This window comes from Rhagoletis zephyria, unplaced genomic scaffold, assembly GCF_001687245.7.
Source record: "Rhagoletis zephyria isolate East Lansing unplaced genomic scaffold, Rhagoletis_zephyria_1.1 Rzeph_scaffold_00208, whole genome shotgun sequence".
NCBI classification, from domain to species: Eukaryota; Metazoa; Arthropoda; class Insecta; order Diptera; family Tephritidae; genus Rhagoletis; species Rhagoletis zephyria.
Genome location: NW_016157292.1, coordinates 92131 through 109760, shown reverse-complemented (window position 1 = coordinate 109760; position 17630 = coordinate 92131). Strand labels below are relative to the sequence as shown.

Sequence of the window (17630 nt, the reverse complement as noted above, 5' to 3'; positions counted from 1 at the left end):
GAATTTAAATAAAATTTGTTTACCATCTCATAAGGCGGCCGCTGTGGTGTAGTGGTTAGCAGTAAGCGCTACCATTCCATAATCTGTATCAGCGGGATAATCCGAATAATACCAAATGTAATCTATGCTCTTCGTTCAGCGCTCGTACATTTCAATGGGGCCTAGGACTGCGGGGACACTTTTGTATTTTTAACAGGTTTGGTTTTCTTCCGGCGCAAGTGTGGCGTGTGACCCACGACTAACTTAAAAATTTGGCTGGACCTGCTCTTACTTATCTCTGGAGGAGATGGCTAAACAGAACAGTCTTAACTTCATTTGAGTTCCCGGCCCTAGCGCAATAGAGGGTAACTTGCAAGCGGGCACGGTCAATTAGTTATTCCAAAATAAGGGCATTCTGATATGCCTCTGCCACTTGCAAGCCGCTCTTCACCCTAGGCCAGCCATGCCCAACGATGGCAGAATTCTGCCTGCGCTGGAAATGCCTGCTCTAGGCGATAAAAGTTTGTTGGAAGGTACAATCTGTCTGACTTTTAGCCTGATTACGTCTAGGTGGGATCGAAAAAGGTTCTGATGCTTATATTCTATTAAAACGGAGGATTAACATGTAGCATACTTTTTTCTGATAGGTGCACCAGGGACTGATCTATTCGAAAAAAATTGTACATACGATACACGTATTATAGATATCTATATATATAAAATAATAGCGGTTTTCGTTGTTCGGAGTTAACTCAAAAACTACTGCATAGATTTCAGTAAAATTTTCAGAGGTTATACCTTGCATATCCCTGCAAAAATCGCGACTACTCCATGCATGCATGTAAAGAGTACTCCCGAAGGACCAAGGAGTACTCCAAAATTAACCACAATTCATATAAAAAATATGGTCCAATTAACATTGCGATGTCCTAGGGCAGGACCATATACTCCATCTGTGCATTACATCAGAGTAGCACAAAACTACTCCCAACATACTCCAATGACATTATCGTTATATTTTTTCGTTTGTACACGCTTTTGTTCTTCACTTCGCAGATGCTTTTTTTGGAAATTAATAAAAAGCAGAAACAAAAATTAAAAATTACATGTTGCCTCTGACGACATTCGAACCCGAACATGCTGGGAGCTAAGAACTAACAGCTAGCATCTCTACACGTTCAGCTACAGCCAGACATGCAAATGTACTTTCAAATGCTTAACTTCAATCACATGTCGTTAAAACACGAGCAGTGATCGGGTAACAATAAGCTGGTGCAGAGACACCAGTTGGTCCGCTACAGCATGACAGAGGAGCACTTTTGTAAGTACTCCAATATACCACAAATAGACTACATGGTCCAACGATTTTTGCAGGGATATGGTCCTATTAAAGGCTACCAGAAAACTCGGTAGGTGGCGCGGAAGTCGAGTTATTTATAAAAGTCGTATTTATGAACCGATTTCTTTCAAATTCAAAAGGTATAGTTTCAGCATGAACCTATGTATTTTGTTAATACACATTCGAAACGTTAATTACTTTCATGTTGATTTTTTTTCATTCGAAACATATGCAGCCTTATCATGAGTTTCATCTTCCCTGAACCGGTTCACTTTTCGCTTTTGGTTTCCATGTACTTACTATGGGGGAATCAAAATTTACGCGTGAATTTTTTTTCAGGCGAAACTCAGGATAAGGAAGATTACATACATAAAATGATAGCCATTTCCGTTTCTCGGACTAAACTCAAAAACCACTCAAATTGTCGGAGGTCCTATTATAGGCTACTAGAAAACACGCTGGTGGCGCTGGAGTAGAGTTACTTATAAAAGTCGTATTTATTAGCAGATTTCGTTCAAATTCGCAGCGTGAATACCTGTATGATGAAAAATTCCTTTGCTAAAAATGGACCCGCTAGAGTTTAGGTATTTAGAGAATCCGTTTTTTTTTGTTATAAAATCTGATTGGAATTCACAATTCGTATTCATTTCATGACAAGCAAAGGTTTTGCAGAAAAGGGACCCAATGGATGACGCTGCACCCGAAATATATAGAAACCCCCCAGGGTTTGTTTATTTTAGACGAACTTATTTTTCACATGGCTGTGTAAGCATGATCTTGCATCTATCTCCGATTGACGAAGTTGCTCGAGGCGGCCGTTATTACAGCAGTAAAACTCAAATAAACCAATTCATAAATATTTAAGACGAATTATAAAAGTGGCGAATTGACAAGGAAAGATTCTACCACATATGTCCAAAAAGAAACACTATAGGTATATCAATGGCTTCATTTGAACGATATTCATGATGTCACACGACTCATTTAGCCAATGTCCATCCTGTGGGACAGCGAGGATTCTTGGCCTTTCTATAATTGAGAACGCTCATTTGTGCTCTTGAGTTTCCGTATAAGAACTTACATGGTACACCGGACCAATGCTGAAGTTGCAGGCTCATAAAAGAATATTACGCACGCTTGGCAGAGATCTCAGGGGTGGAAATAAGACCATAGGTAAAACGCATTACATCGAAAGGGATTAGTATTCCATATGGAATCACAGTGCTACTGTTCTTGGCATATGTGTGAGGAGGATTCCGTTTCTTAGTCGCTTCAATTTAAATTAAACATGTTTACTTTACAGACTGCTTTTGTTGTTAAACGCTATTTTTGAATTAGCCACCGCAAAAGATCTTATTAGGCGCCACGAAGCAAGCGGGTATTTGCTAGTATGTACATGGAATAGAATTAAATGATTGTTTTACAGTTGGAAAGGTGTTTTAAGGCGCCGCAAAGCAATCGGTTATTGGCTATTTACGTAAACTTATTATCTATACCAATTATATAAAGATAAGTCCCGTTTTGATGTTTTAAGTTTTTTTTTTAATGTCATACATTTTTTCGCCTCAGTTTAAAACTCGGAGCGATAAAAATGAAAATGATGCCATTAACACAAATTAACTATTTTATATATCGTCTCCTGAAATGCAAAAAGAAGTAANGATTTGCTAGTATGTACATGGAATAGAATTAAATGATTGTTTTACAGTTGGAAAGGGGTTTTAAGGCGCCGCAAAGCAATCGGTTATTGGCTATTTACGTAAACTTATTATCTATACCAATTATATAAAGATAAGTCCCGTTTTGATGTTTTAAGTTTTTTTTTTAATGTCATACATTTTTTCGCCTCAGTTTAAAACTCGGAGCGATAAAAATGAAAATGATGCCATTAACACAAATTAACTATTTTATATATCGTCTCCTGAAATGCAAAAAGAAGTAAAAACTTCGTAGATGAAATGGAAAAAGTTGTGACGAATATTGTAATTTTTTTCATAAAATGATGTGGGGAGTTGCAATTCAATGAAATCCAACATATAAATCAAAAAGTGAATTTTGAATTTTTTATTAGTTATGACTTTTTGCATTTCAACGATGATGTTTGTTACGTCTTTTTGGATGTCAGGTGACGATATACTCCACGTGTTATGAGTGAGCAGTGCTCTTAAAATATATAACTCTTCCGAGCGAGAGAGTATTTGATGTATTTACGAGCTCTATTAGTTAAAACCTACAAGTGTGTAACCACATCATTTTTATAAATAGAACACAAGAAAATACTCTACTTTTATTTTGGCCACTCTGAGTTTAGTTTTTGAATTCACCCTCGATGCAAATTTACACTGTTAGATCTAATTTTCGCATTTAATTTTTTTACGAGCTTTGGGAAACCAGTAAATTTTTGAAAGGGGTCTACGAGAAAAAAAATTTTGGGAACCTCTGGCTTAGATCGATTTTGTAGCGAATATATATTTTTTTCGTTACCTACATATGTAGGTATGTAGGTTTTATGTACCATCGCTGCTAGAAATTGGAAGAGAGTTATACCGCCTATCGCCACGATGTCACACGCAGTCACCATTGGTAGTTAATAAGGGGATAGCAGCTCATTTCACAAAAACAAAACAAAAAAAATATTTCTTTCGATCCCCTATCTTCTTATCAGCTTGTCGCACGAGTTTTAGGGTCACTTTAACATGAAAATTCAAATGGCACTTAGGTTAAATTTTTGATCGTGCTTTAGATGCCATTAAGGTTTTGTTGGATTTCAACTTTATTTAATAATACAAAACAAGTGGCAACACTGTTGCATGTTCCTTAAAATTGTGTTATACAAACACAGTGTTGCATATATCATATTTAAATCACCAATATTGGAAATTTAAGTGCAGTTTAAATATACACACATATGATCTGAAAATGAAATTTTGAAGTTAATCAACCATATCTACCTTAATAACTCATATGAAACTGCGCCTTACCCTTTGAAGTTTTAAAAATCAGCAAAGCGAATCTTATAAGCTCAATAATGTGCCATTATATTTAAATAACAAATAATGAAATAAGGTTTGATTTATTTTACTGTACATTTTTTAAAATAATTTTTTTTTTAATGTTTAGTTAAAATTTTATGGGTGCATATCGGTGGCTGAGTGGAAGATCGACATATCTCGGCAGCCAGTTCGAAAACGCCCTATCTCAGAAAATTTTTCAACAACGCCATATTTCAGAATTTGATTGAATAACGCGGTATTTCAGAATTTTATTGAAGACCACCCTATTTCAGAATTTGGTTCAATGTATTTTCGCTTGAGATAGGGTGTTCTTCAATAAAATAATAAAATGGGTCGTTGTTTAAAAATTTTCTGAAATGGGGCGTTTTCGAACTGGCTGTCGAGATAGGTTGACCTTCCACTCCGCCATCGATATGAACTTGTAATCTATGACGAAAACAGAATGATGATACGTACATATATAACTTTCCGAAGAACCTTCTTTAACACTTCTGACTTTATCGGACCAGTTACTTATCTACATTCATATCGAAACAGCTCCTAATTGCAGTATCGCTTTCGTATCATAACGCAAAGTGACGCCTTTATGGAGCTGTTATTTCCGCCAGCGGATAATAATTTGAAAAAATAGCGATATCATCGGCTAGGATCTTCTCCGAAATTCGTATGGAGCCTCTAGACCGCAGCGATACAAAGGTCTGGCAGGAATAAAGAAGTATCACATTCATATTACTTATTCACTCCTCTATCTATCATAATAACGAAACATCCATCTAAACATTAAAATTGTCTCTCTTTCTTCTTACAGACTTTAGCCACGTGAAGGCATTGCGCATCCTGAACTCTGAATTAGCAGACACGCTGGGAAATCTCTTATCGCGAGCTTGTGCAAAATCGCTTAATCCGCAACAAGTTTACCCACGCCTGCATGCGGTGCAAGTCGACGATTTGCTGCGGATGGATGCAGCCAAGCGGCTACAGGATGCATTGCAACAAATTGAAGGTAGCTTTACAAGAGTATTACTGCACAAATATTCACACCGTCTTTGAACGTAGACCCGTTAATACTTAGAGATTTTAAGTTATGTGCTTTACTTGCGCTTGCTTCCTCGGCTCTTTTAGATTCTGAGCAACGAGGAGGAGCATTGTAATTGTGAACGTATTTGTCGGTTGCTTTAACGTCGCGACGTTCCTGAGCCACAACGTAAAAATTGCATTTTTGCGCCTTAAGCGTTCGAATGCCGTACATATGTATATGGTGGCAAGTGAGTGTAGCGTGGCGCTATAAAATAAATATATTTACAAACGAGCTTAAACTATAAACAAAACAGCTGCCGCGCTTGGTAGTTGCTCCTGCTCGTTTATTTTCATGAGTTCTATTTTAGCTTTCTTTGCTGCTTGGTTTTTCATCTTTCACATCGTTTGCTAGTCACTACATATACACATCTATCTTTTAACGATGATTAGCAAAGTTTTGAATGCTCACAACTTTCATAAGAATGCGATAGTTTTGCTTTATTCGATATTTTCGCTAAATAAATTTGAAATTTTTAGTGAACTTTTTTCGGCGATTTTTGCCAAGTTTTCTTTACTGTAATGGAAAACCATAAACCTAAGCACTCTGGTAAGCATTTTATGTACGTAAAGAAGTTGTGTATACATGATTTAAATGTTGAGAAATTTGCTTTTCATTTATAATTTCAGTTGAAGTTTCTCTAGTTCCATGAAAGGCTTCCTCCACTTTTATATATGCTTACCTTCCAGGCGCCTTTCATTGTAAAGGTTTTTCGTTGTTTTGCCCCGCTGGTAAAACTTTAGCCATAAATAGTAGCATAACGCCTTTATCAGATGTATTTGCGCATTTATTATAATGAACTTTTCTTCGAAAAAATTCCGATTTCAAAAATCTTAAGCGCTAAGTTAAAAAAACCTTTAGTCTTGATCATATTTGGGGCTTAACCCCTGTAAGTGTTTATATTTAAGCAGACCAAAGTACAGGTCAGGAAATGATTAAGAACAATCAGTTCATGTAGCATTCTTTATTTTGAGAGTCTCGGAATCACAATGCAAAAGCCTTATCTCAGTTTTATCTTGTTTTACCAGAGTATTGAGCTTCTTTGTTTGTCTTTGACAAAAATATCTTTCTTTTAGGAATTTCCGTTTCATATGCCGCCGTTTAATTAAGCTTTTTTGTTTTATTTACAATTTTTAATTCGTTACACTATATAACCACCAGTACCAGCGACCAGTAGTGAAATCTTACTTTATGCCATACCCACTAACATCACCTTCTATCACCAATTCTGAATAAGTGAGAAATTACCATTAAACACTCAGTTTTGATTTATTTCTGGCGTTTATGTTGAATTTTAGGCATTGGTGTATTCCGACTAGAATTTAGGTATTTATGTTGTGGTGATTGCTAAAGTACGGTTTACTTAAGTATTTTGGAAGCTACCAAGTACCGAGAATGCTTGTAAAATGAAGTAAACTGTATCAAAAGTTCCCTACTATAATTTTTTTTTTATTGGTACCAATTTGATCCAAATTTACCGGGATATGAACTTTAAAGTAAGCATAATTTCCAGTTAATCGAATAATGAAGCTATTTACTTTATGCAGTGTTGCCAAGCCATTGAAGTGAGAAATCGTCAGTTTGGCTTTAAAAAATAGTCATTTGCATGTAAAAATCGTCAGCATATACAACATTTTAATAAATATACTCAGTAAGCTCTTTTGGTTTTTTTTTTGTTGTTCTAGCTTCTGATTGCTATAGGCAAAAAATAAAAAGTTAAACTTTTTTACGAATTTTTAAAATCCACATTACTTTTTACAAAAATATGTTTAATTGCAATAAAATCACATTTCCATCTTAATTTTTATTTTATTTTTTTCAAATTGCTGTTTCACGATGTGCATTAAAAACTGTTCATACTTACAAGTTTTGATAAAGAACTTATTCATAATTCCCTTCGCTCAATCAAATATGTACCAGTTCACAACGTCACAACGCAAAAATTACGAATTTCACCGCCAAAAACTAAAAAAAAAGTAAAGTACTTATCGATAACTACTATTAGTGATATAATTTCGATACCACAATTATGTATTAGCAGAAGTGGTAAACTCTCAATAAGTGTTTACACTGCAATTTCTAGTTGTCTGCATACCTATCTTCAAAGTTGAGAACCTGCCAAATTTGCACATAAAGAAAAACCGTCATTGGGTTACAAAAATCGTCAAATCGTCATGGCAGTAAAAAATCTTCAAAATGACGACCAAATGGTCAACCTGGCAACACTTCTTCTCCTATTTGATGTTACACAAAGGCGATTTTACTTCTATGAAAAGTGGTTTTTCATGGCAGAAATACACTTGAAGGTTTGCCATTACCTGCCAAGGGCCGACCGCTATTAGAAAAACCTTTTTCTCTTCTTCTGTGTTTGATATTAGTCAGAACCTGGGCTCGACCCCATGCCCTGCGGAATGATGCTGCGCACTTCTAACCCCATCGGTGGCCGTCAGCGAACAAATTATTAAAAATCAACCACTTGAACCTTGCACTCTATTAAATCTAGAATACGAAGGGTATGATACTGCTTTAAAAAAAATTGCGAATAAAAAGTTTGATATTTTGGTGAAAATTTGTTTTGAATTTTTATATTATTTGTATAAAGTTTGAAATGTGGATTTGCATTGTGGTTCTGCATAACCAGCATAACAATTAGTACATTGCATTAAACATTAAACAATTAAACATTAAATAATCTAAAGAAATATGTGTAGCCAAAACTGATCCAAATAAGTCGAGTCCATTATATCTTCCACCAGTATAAGGAAAATAAAATTATAGTTTTAAAAACAAAAACCCCCCTATTATAATTGCCATTCGTACTGTCATCAGGTATATAACTTGAGAATAGAAGTCGATGCATCTTTTAGGCGCATCAATATTACATAGTTACATCCCGAGTTAATAAAAGGAAGGTAAAAAGGTGCTCCATCTCTAGCAATTAGTAGAAACTGAAAATTTAGTGCACTATCCCTTTCTCTCTCTGCAAACAGCAATGAAGCCATTAATTCATGGAAAATAGATATTTGCCTCATTTCGTTCGTCATAGTCTCAATAAAAAGTGCACTTTTACACCATTAGCACATAACTTCACACTTACATTAGTGAGTTCATAGATAGTTCGCATTTTTAATTTTTTTTTTAAGTCCGAATTTCTTATTCATAAACTATCAACTTTATGATTATTATTTATTTTCAGCACGTTGCGCCCAACATTATGCAGATAACAATTTCTATCTTGTGGTAGACACAGTAATATCCACTTTACATGCGGCCAATAACTTCTTTGAAACGTCACGTCCGTGGGAATTGAAGCGCCCAGCGGCTGCTGTAACCACCGGCAATGATGTGGATGCTGCTAATACGCAGAATATTGAAAATTTCGAACGCTTGGAAACGATAATCGCCATGACAATGGACACGTTGCGCATCTGCGGCATTGTGTTGCAACCGATTGTGCCGCAGCTGTGTGGCAAGTTGCTAGATAAATTGGCGGTGCCGCAAGAGCAACGGTTATGGCGTAATTTAGACGATTGCTTTGCGACGAAGTCGTCTAATGAAAATGTAGCAAGGCCACTTGATGTGCACACAGATGCAGTGCTATTTCGGCGTATTCTGCTTAAGGAGGAGGATTTGCAGGCGGGTCCGCCGATTAAGTCACCGCCCGTGCCACAAACAAAGGAGAAGATGAAACAAAAACAAAAGGAGAAGACGGCAAAGAGCAAGACAGCGGCACAGTAATTTGGAGTAGTAGTGCAAACTTCGGAGATGGGAGTACGGCTGCAAGTTGCTTACAAATATTACCGCAATGACAATAAAAAAAATCTCTACAATCGAGCAGGTATCTGAATCTACGTTGTAACTTCGTGGCCGCGAGTGCCAGTATGCTAGCATTGGTATTCAGTGTGTGCTGCGATGAAGTCATTTAAATTTGTTACAATTTCTTTAGCTTCCTGTCGGCATCCGCTACGTGCCGCCATCCGCGCGCAGAGCCTCTTCATATAATATTTCACATGCAACCTCGACGTTCATCCTTATGTCGCCATTTCTCTTCGCATTTCTTCTGTTATCCTTCGTCTTCGTCTTCTGGTGTTCAGCACGTAGCGACAGTAAATTGTTTTAATAGTTGAGCGACCAGACTGCAAGCGATTACCACAGGTCATCTCCTTGCTCTTCGCTTGTTTCTTGATATATGCACATGCATACATAATACATAGATCGCTAAATAATATATGTATACTTTTTCATTGTTTACTCAAGTGATTTTTGTTATCATTAATTTCGTTTATTCGTTTTTAAGTTTCTTCTTTTATAAGATGAGACTGTCATTCAATATAGAGAAAGTGCTGATATCATAAAGTTGTACTATTAAATGCTTTTAAGAATTCATTTCTATGAAAAATTAAAATACTACATTGATATTTTTCATTAATTTTACCTTTTCGTGATTTTTAATGGACTGGAAACTTCAAAGTCAACGATTAGTTCATTACTAGTATGGATGATATTATTAAAAAAGTTATTTGGTGGAGTAAGTAAAGTGATTTGCAGTGAAGTGGGGATTTCACCTCAATTGAACTTTTATAAGTATGAGTTGTCAATTTAAATGAATATCTTTTGTGCTTTGTTTGTTTTGAAGTATTAGAAATGTATTATTATAGCTAATTTCACTTCTTTGCGCTTCAAAAGGGACAAACAAAATCCGAATTTAATTTTTCCATATAAAAAATAAATTCGGATTTTCAATTTCTATTCAAGTGGATGAAAGTATATGTATGTAAGTATATATAATTCAGACGCATTAATTAATAAGTTTATTTATTATTATAAGAAGTTCTTTTCGATGCACTCAAATTAAAAAAAAAATTATAAAATCTCTTTAATTTGTAAAGTAATTTACAAATTTTATAAATTTATTAATTATTAAATTTTCAAGCAATTGAGCGTTTAAATTCAATACCTTTCACGACGATATTACTATCGTAAACTATCGATGTTTTCAACTATCGTTTCGAAAACTATCGAGTGGCGGTACTATCGATAGTATCCCAGCTCCAGCAAAATCTTAAAATGTCTTGTAATAAATTTGAGCAAATTTTTGCGTTAGCCATAACAAAGCGATTTGTTGTTTAAAGAAAAGTACTCGTTTTTGAGGAATATAAGCAGCGTTGCCGCTTTGGTAATTTTTTACCAACGCTGGTAATTTTTTTCTTTTTAGAACGAGTTTGGTAATTTGGTAATTTTTTTTTCAATTTGGTAATTTTTTTCAACGTAAGTCTTTTCTTTTAAGTTTTTAATACTAGCTTATTACTTATAAAAATTTATAACTTTTAACCTTCTTACAATTGCACAAAACAAAAAAATTTGCTTATGTACTTACATATATGTATGTGTCTACACCTTAATAATAATAATAATAATAATAGATTGGCACTTACAACATCAAGGCGCACGCCACAAAACGGAGGAGAAGCTTGGCCAAACACTAATATATGTGTAAGAAATAAAGGGCAAAGGGCATCCTTTGTTTTGACAAAAAATTGTAAAGTACAAGGGGTTAAAATAAATGAATAAATAAATAAAGGACGGATGGTCACCGTGCCTATGCTGTATGTTTTTTCCAGCGGAAGCAATTTTATGTGAAGTCGGTTTGTACGTGATATTTTCGATAAATTAATTACAGTCTCGGCAAAAGAGTTAAAACTTTAACCCCCCTTAAAAAAAAGACTAGTACTGTATTCGGCAAAGTTTGTTTGGGAGACATTCTCTTTCATAATTTATAGCTTTTGTTCTTTTTGTGTTACATTTTTGTAAAATTGTTAGACTGTATTGTTAGTAATACATAAACTGGGAGTTATTTCAACCGATTGCACATGTATAGAGGGATATTAAAACCTAATTTCAATAAAGTCTGTTGGTAACAGATCACAAGGAAAATGCACACGAAATAAGATAGCCGTGCGCGATTAACTGACCTTGTGACCTTGTATGCACAAGACAAATCCAGCATCAATTAATTAAATAAAATTAAAAGTTAATGGTTTGTAACCAGATTTCATTTAATCAAATTAACTAATTAATTCATTTAATCAAATTAACTAATTGATTAAAAATATCAATCTATTGGTAACAACACTGAGATGATACAATTTTTAATTTAAGCAAAAAAAAACAACCTTAGCTTTGACCGATCAGCTTTTTTCTACTGAAACGGTATTTTATTGCCGTTACCTAAGGAGTAAAATCTTTGGTACTTAAGCATTTGTGTGTATGCAACTGCATGCGAATTAATTAGAAATGCATTAACGCTGTACACTTGCATTCATTGTGTCACTTTTCATTCTCGTTTCGTAACTTTAACAATTACAATGAATTGCTGATTCTAAAAGGCGAGAGTTCGCAAAGTTAACAGCTGCTTAACCTACTGCATTTGAATTTACTATTCACCCGCTACTTACATTAGCATTACTCAGTACAATAGTAGCCACTTGTGATGGTTGTATTGTCTGCCAGATATGGCACCTCGCGAAACCGATTGCGTAGCAAGGGGCCAGAAAAATCGTAGTAAAAAATAAAAAATCGTAGTAAAAAATAAAAAATCGTAGCAAAGATAAAAATTGGTTATTATTTTAAATTCATATGCATATTTAATGTTTTAAAACATAAACATAACATTTAAATTTTAATAACATTTGTACTCTTTTAAGTATTGCATTATATTTGATTGATCTACAGTGGCGTTTTCCAAATACCGAACTTATAGAACTTAAAACATTTTGTCACCTACCCCAGCACTATCGTCATATATAAGTTAAAACTTGCTTTATTTGAGAATATCGGTAGTTTGATTTCTATGGAATATTGCGATGAGGCGAACTTAACCTTTCGCCTCTGTTGAGCCGCTTTTTGTCTGTGGCGATGAATCCATCGTGGAAGTAGTAGCTCGTCACGCAGTCATTGTTACCTCTTTGCGCAACTTCGTATCCCTCTCGCACATGAATCTTTCTGTCTGTTATGCAAAAATTTCACCGGTGGTGCTTATTTATGTTGCAGATGTTTTTGGTCAAACGCTTCCAGCACAACTTGCACATAAGAGGGTGGATTTAGATCTTAAAGCCATGGCCTGTTTACCACATTTTTGAAGTTATAGCGATTTACAAATAGTTGCTGCTCATAGGTTGAATGACATATAAAAAGCGTAGTAAAAATAGAATAAAGCATAGTGGTGTAGCAATTTTTAGAATTTTTGAAAAGTCGTATCAAATTTACTACGATCGTAGGAAAGTTCCAACGCTGTTGTCTGCTTACTCTTAACTGCATAGACGGTGAGTTTGGATTTTTTCCATCTTGCACTTACAGATGACAAAGTGTGGTATGTATACAGGTGTCCAGGTGTATGCAAATGCGAGCACTTTTCATTGACATATGTTTTTTTATGTATGTGCATATATTGCTGCAATTATCCGTGGCGGCAACTCTGACAAAGTTAATTTATGCGTAAGTACTAGGTATTAAATTATGCGGTGGTGGCTTACACTGTCACTACTACATATACAATATACTTACGAAATACCAAACGGTAGTACAAGACAAGGAGTTTTAGTTCGGATTGAAGTTCCACTCTACGGGGGTTAGACTATCGTTGTGTTCTCCTTGTTGAAAAATAATAAAACCTACTAAGAAGTACGTATGGATATACGATAAAAATCCCCTAAGGGGATGGAAAACACCCGGAACAAAATTTGGTGTAGGTTGTAGGTAGGGTCTAGTACAACATGAAAATAGTTTTCTAAATGAGCTCACATTCGGTAAATACAACTTTCGCACCTGCTAATTTTCACTCGGAATTTTCCAAGTATAATACTCAGGGCTTCGGAACAAAGGTTTTTTTCATCGCTCCGCTCTAGCACCGTTCCGAGATCCGCTTTTAGCTCCGTTACCGCTCCCAATATTTTTTTATTTATTTATTTAATTACTTAACACATATCGAGTCCTAACTGTCTTGAAAATAAAATGACAGATATTACCCAGCCAGCAAAATATCCGAAAATGGATCCGAAAGAGGGAAAAAAGTGAATGAAAAGCAGATTTTTGTCCGTTTACGTTTCCTTTTTCGGATATTTTGATAATCTGTTTTTCACTAAAGTGTGCGGCAGAAATGTATGTACAAACAAAAAAATACAATTACTGCTTTGAAATAATATGATCTTTTTAGAACATTTCAAGCATTTTCCGGATACGAAAATGAATAAAAATTGTAGTCATTTTCTGTTCGTTTCCTGGTACGAAAAGCGTATTTTTTAACGTTTTTGGATACGTAAAGTCATTGTTTTTTCATCGCCATTCTAATTGACGAGGCAATTATCCCTAATCGCTGGCCATTGCGCAGTGAACAGTATTGCCAAATAAAAATAGAATGACAATTTATTTAACAGTGACAAAAATAAAAAAATAAATAAGTTTAATTTTCTTTAAGGAGCTAAGAAGAAATTATTTATTTGATAAAATTGAATCGGTGAGCTCGACAACCTTACAAGTACAAAATTTGGTATTTTAAAGTAAGATAGCCATTTTGTTTAAAATTTGTCTCTTCATCGACTGAGCTAGATACTTAATGAGGAATGAGTAGATAAATCGTACATGTCCGTGACTCTTAGGTTTTTGATCTCAACAACTAAATAGTACCACTAAAGTTAGTACAGTAGACGCTCACAAATTAGAACTCTTAGTAATTAGAATTTCCAGAAACTAGAATCAACTTTTTGAATACATTACACGCTCTGAAATTAGAATCGAAAATTCTAATTTCAGAGCGTATTTTGTTTTTTTGTTGCAAAATAGATATAAAAAGGGGAATCCCCAATTTATTCATGTTACGCTCGGTAGTCGTTGGATTTTCGTCGCTATCTGTACAGTTTTTGTTAGTTTTTGTTTGAAATTCGATTCGCGTGCACGTGTTTCGGCATTGTTTGCTTAAAAGTAAAAGTCGTTCGTTGAAATGCCAAATAAACGTAAGAAAAATACTTTGTCTTTGGAAACCAAAGTGCAGATCTTGGAAAAGCTTGACCAAGGTATTCAAGGGAAGCGGTTAGCCCTAGAATTTGATGTGGCGCCATCTGCAATCACCTATATCAAATCTATGAAATCATCAATTTTAAGCGCTGTTTCTAATACCTATCATAAGGCTAACAAAAAATCATTGCATATCGCTGAATATCCAAAAATGGAAGCAAGTCTTTATAAGTGGTTTTTAAATCAACGCGAAAAAAAGTGTACATTAACTGGGCCAATACTAAAGGAGAAAGCCAAACAAATATTCAAAGTGGAATATCCCGATAAAGATGAAAGTACATTTAGCGCAAGTGATGGATGGTTTAGCAAATTTAAAAAACGACACGTAATGTAGATGAAACCGGATTATTTTACCGTTGTTTACCTGACAAAACATACGTCTCTCTTTTCGAGAAAACCGCCCCCGGGTATAAAATCCAGAAGGAACGAATTTCAGTGTTACTTGGTGTAAATGCTGATGGATCACATAAATTAATGCCATTAGTAATTGGAAAAGCAAAAAAACCAAGAAGTTTCCAAGGATTCAATAATCCACTCCATTACAACTTTTCAAAAAATGCTTGGATGACATCTCGGATTTTTCATGATTGGTTTCACAAGATATTTATTCATGAGGTAAGAAAAAACTTTGTTTTTAGGTTCAGTAATTCCAAAATATTTTCAATTCACAGGTGATTCGTTTCTCTCAGGAAAATAATTTGCCTCCGAAGGCAATTTTGCTAATTGACAACTGCTCTGCTCATGCACCAATTGAGAAACTTCAAAGCGACGATGGAAATATAATTGCATTTTTCTTTCCACCAAATGTAACAGCAACTTTACAACCAATGGATCAGAATCCTATTAAGTTAACCAAGCTAAACTACAGAAGTATGGTTCTTTCTCAATTAATTGCTGAAGGAGGTGACCTCAAGGTTCGCTTGAAATCCTTTTCAATTCGAAATGCAATCATGCTATTAAAGCAAGCTTGGTATGATGTTCCAGAAAGAGTAATAAAAAAGTCCTGGTCAAAGTTGAACAACTGGGACTCTGATCAGTATGAAAGTGATGACGATGATGTGCCACTAGCACAGCTACTGCAAAAAGATCAAGACTGCAATGGAGCTCTTCAGGCAGCTCAAGCACTTTTAACAGAAATAGAGCCAACTAATAACATTAGCATACCAGAAATTGAAATATGGAACAATGATGTGCTTGATGACGACCCTGCACATGATCTCAATAGCGATGATGAGTCTTCAGGTAGCAGCGAATTTGATGACCGGGAGGTCTTACCAGTTGTCTCTACTTCTACAGCCATTGAAAGCGTCAATAATTTAATAAAATGGTGTACTTATAGTGAATCGTTTTCCGCAAAGCACACAAGCAATCTGCTAGCTCTTCGCAATGAGATTGTTATTGCAGAAACAAATAAAAGGAAGAAGCAAACAGCAATAACAGACTACATGCCTGCAAATTAGTTACGAAGTTTTTGATTAATTTTTGGCTGTTTTAATGTATATTTATCGATCTCTTATGTATTTTTGATAAAAAAAAATATATTTACTGTAATTGGAGTTTTTGTTTTTTGGACCTTTTTTTGACTTAGCGCATAAATACATATATGTATATTGGATTGTTACCTTATGTTTTCTCGTTTTTATGAATAAAATTTAGTAAGACAAAATTTCATTGTAGTTTTTCAATGCAAATTGACTTAAATTTTAAGGTTTTATTGAAATAAAAAACGTCCAGGAATTAGAATTTTTCAGAAATTAGAATCACCCTAAAAACAAAGTGGTTCTAATTTGTGAGCGTCTACTGTACCACTATATAAATATATAAAACAAACAACCAAGCAAGCGGCGCTTCCTCTCAGCATTAGAATTTCCACAAAATCTATAATTATTTGCCAATTAGAAACCATTCGTTTTTGACTTAATATTCAGCCCCATTGCGCAAGTCGTAAATTAGGCAAAACTGTACGACTCGATAACATTGGCATTGTCTACTGTCGTGCTGAAATAAATAAACGACGAAAATCATCGGAAACTATTTATATAGTGCTGCCACTAGCACTTTCAGGTTTTTCAAACCGAACTCTTTTTATTGTAATAACCGAACCAGAAACGTTGACAAGGACATGCTAGTTATTTTGTTTTCGATTGTGAAATCGATAAAATTGTATTCGGTAACACCTAATATCGATTCGACGATTGAGATTCCCAGGAGCTGATTGGGTAGCATTGAAAAAGATCTGTGGGTAAATAAATCCTTTAGCCCGTAAATTGCCCTCTAAGGACCGGTACAGAAAGTTCTCCAAATTAAAAAACGCCCATTAAGTGCATACGATAACTTTTTTTATATTTTTGTTTTAATTAATATAAAACTACATGTTTATAGTGATAATACGAAAAGAAATTGTGTCAATTTATTCGTTGCTGTCCATACGCCCGAACTTTTCTGGAGAGACCTGACATCAAGTTGTGTACAGCGGTTTTGTCCACTTTTAGCGATGCTGTCCGCCACATTCTTTTTATTTCTGAAATAGTTTTTGTTGGTTTCCCCATTTTTAAAAGTTTGGCTTTCATCAGAGCCCAATATCGCTCAATTGGTCGCAACTCAGGCACATTAGGTGGATTCAAGTCTTTCCTCACGTAATGCACATTGTTATCTTCGAACCACTTTTGGGTGATATTAGCGTAATGTGCTGGAGCCAAATCCGGCCAAAACATAATTTGGCCATTATGATGACGTAGGAAGGGCAGAAGACGTTTTTGAAGACACTCTTTCACGTAAATTTCAGTGTTGATGGTTCCCATAGTGAAGAATGGCGTGGATTTATGCCCGCATTCACATATGGCTTGCCAAATTAGAACTTTTTTACCAAACTTTTCTATCTGGATAGTTTTTTCCGAATCAGAAATGTCTTCTCCAGACTCCAGGCAGTAAAATTGGTTACCCGGCAATGTCCTGAAGTCCATTTTCAAATAAGTTTCGTCGTCCATAATCACACAAAAATTTTTGTTGGCAGTTGTGTCTCATACAACTTACGTGCAAGGGAAACACTTTTTGAAGTTTGTTTTTCGCTCCGTTTTGGAACTTTTTTCTTTTTGTAAGTTTTGATACCATTTCTTTTATTGATTCGAGTGACCTGCACATGCGTGGTTTTAGC

At 35.0% G+C, this 17630-nt stretch overlaps 3 protein-coding genes across 4 annotated transcripts in view; 2 read left to right on the top strand and 1 right to left on the bottom strand.

Moving 5' to 3' along the window:
* Positions 1–9975, top strand: part of MetRS-m (Methionyl-tRNA synthetase, mitochondrial) — a 69337-nt gene extending 59362 nt beyond the window's left edge. The window contains exons 6-8 of one of the 2 annotated variants that reach the window (XM_017609266.1): positions 5141–5335; positions 8604–8728; positions 8759–9975. In XM_017609266.1, the coding sequence (XP_017464755.1) occupies positions 5141–5335; positions 8604–8728; positions 8759–9145 (707 nt within the window). In that variant the 3' untranslated portion in view covers positions 9146–9975. Of the gene's footprint in view, positions 1–5140; positions 5336–8603 lie in introns of both variants that reach the window. The other variant, XM_017609265.1, reaches the window with a different exon arrangement.
* A 4652-nt stretch (positions 9976–14627) lies between these two features.
* LOC108358111 (jerky protein homolog-like) lies at positions 14628–15936 on the top strand. Its single transcript, XM_017609264.1, has 3 exons — positions 14628–14751; positions 14811–15091; positions 15148–15936. The coding sequence occupies exons 1-3, from the start codon at positions 14628–14630 to the stop codon at positions 15934–15936; spliced, it is 1194 nt and encodes a 397-aa protein (XP_017464753.1).
* Positions 15937–16846: 910 nt separating this feature from the next.
* On the bottom strand, positions 16847–17343 carry LOC108358113 (uncharacterized). The gene is made up of 2 exons (XM_017609267.1): positions 16963–17343; positions 16847–16928 (listed from the first exon to the last, which is right to left on the bottom strand). The coding sequence occupies exons 1-2, from the start codon at positions 17275–17277 to the stop codon at positions 16887–16889; spliced, it is 357 nt and encodes a 118-aa protein (XP_017464756.1). The 5' UTR covers positions 17278–17343; the 3' UTR covers positions 16847–16886.
* Between the last annotated feature and the right edge of the window lie 287 nt (positions 17344–17630).